This window comes from Stomoxys calcitrans, chromosome 2 (genome assembly GCF_963082655.1).
Source record: "Stomoxys calcitrans chromosome 2, idStoCalc2.1, whole genome shotgun sequence".
Taxonomy (NCBI): Eukaryota; Metazoa; Arthropoda; class Insecta; order Diptera; family Muscidae; genus Stomoxys; species Stomoxys calcitrans.
In genome coordinates, this window is record NC_081553.1 from 55703613 (window position 1) to 55704759 (window position 1147).

At 31.4% G+C, this 1147-nt stretch overlaps 1 protein-coding gene across 1 annotated transcript in view; it reads right to left on the bottom strand.

The window, feature by feature from the left end:
* Positions 1-412: 412 nt before the first annotated feature.
* The window catches only part of LOC106096233 (neprilysin-4-like), a 2255-nt gene continuing 1520 nt past the window's right edge, over positions 413-1147 (bottom strand). The window contains exon 1 of the mRNA XM_013263879.2: positions 413-1147. This exon is cut by the window's right edge and continues 1520 nt beyond it. Within this exon, the coding sequence (XP_013119333.2) occupies positions 478-1147 (670 nt within the window). The 3' untranslated portion in view covers positions 413-477.

Genomic DNA, 1147 nt, shown 5'->3' on the forward strand with positions numbered 1-1147 from the left:
AATGAAATGAATGAAATGAATGAAATGAATGAAATGAATGAAATGAATGAAATGAATGAAATGAATGAAATGAATGAAATGAATGAAATGAATGAAATGAATGAAATTAATTAAATTAATTAAATGAATGAAATGAATGAAATGAATGAAATGAATGAAATGAATGCAGTGAATGAAATGAATGAAATGAATGAAATGAATGAAATGAATGAAATGAATGAAATGAATGAAATGAATGAAATAAATGAAATGAATGAAATGAATGAAATGAATGAAATGAATGAAATGAATGAAATGAATGAAATGAATGAAATGAATGAATTGAATGAAATGAAATAAAATAACATAGAAAAAATTAAGTTAAAAAAATTATATTAATAACAAAAATAAAGTAAATAAAAAAAAATCCAAATTTAAATTAAATATAATTTTTAATTATTTTTATTTATTTCTTCTCCTTCATTTATTTTTCGTGCTTTAATAAATTACACATTTTCTTATGGGATTCATTGCTGAACCTAATGGACACCGAAATGCTTTTGCAAACTCCTCATAGTTGGATACCGGACCTATTGCTCGAAATCTTTCCGGAGCATAATTACCGGTCGCTTGTTGTATATCGTCATACTCGGAATCTAAGTTGGAACACCAAACCTGGCCATAGCTGATAAAAAATAATTGTGTGGCTGTGTAGTTAAGACCTGGAAAGTTTTCCATTTCTGCCTGTGCGCCTGCAGCCGTTTCCAGCCATTTACTATAGGCCGTATATGACAAATGGATGCCTCCATTATCGGCTATGTTTTCTCCTTGCATTTCTTTCGCCGGCACCAGAATATCACTGCGATTGGTGTATTTTTGATATTGATCAATGAAACATTTTTTTCGTTCTTGAAATTCTTGTTCCGATTCAATGTCCCACCAGGGTCTCTCATTACCCAAAGCATCAAAATGACAACCTTTATCATCGAAGGCATGAATAATTTCATGTGCTATGGCTGAGCCCAAGGTTGCAAAATTATAAGCCTGAGCATAGGAGGGAGACCAGAAATATGTAGGCTGCAAAAACCCCACTGGCAAGTTTATGGAATTTTCCATATCAGAATATATGGGACCATTTGAGGAAGTAGCTCCATAATCAATCGAATGC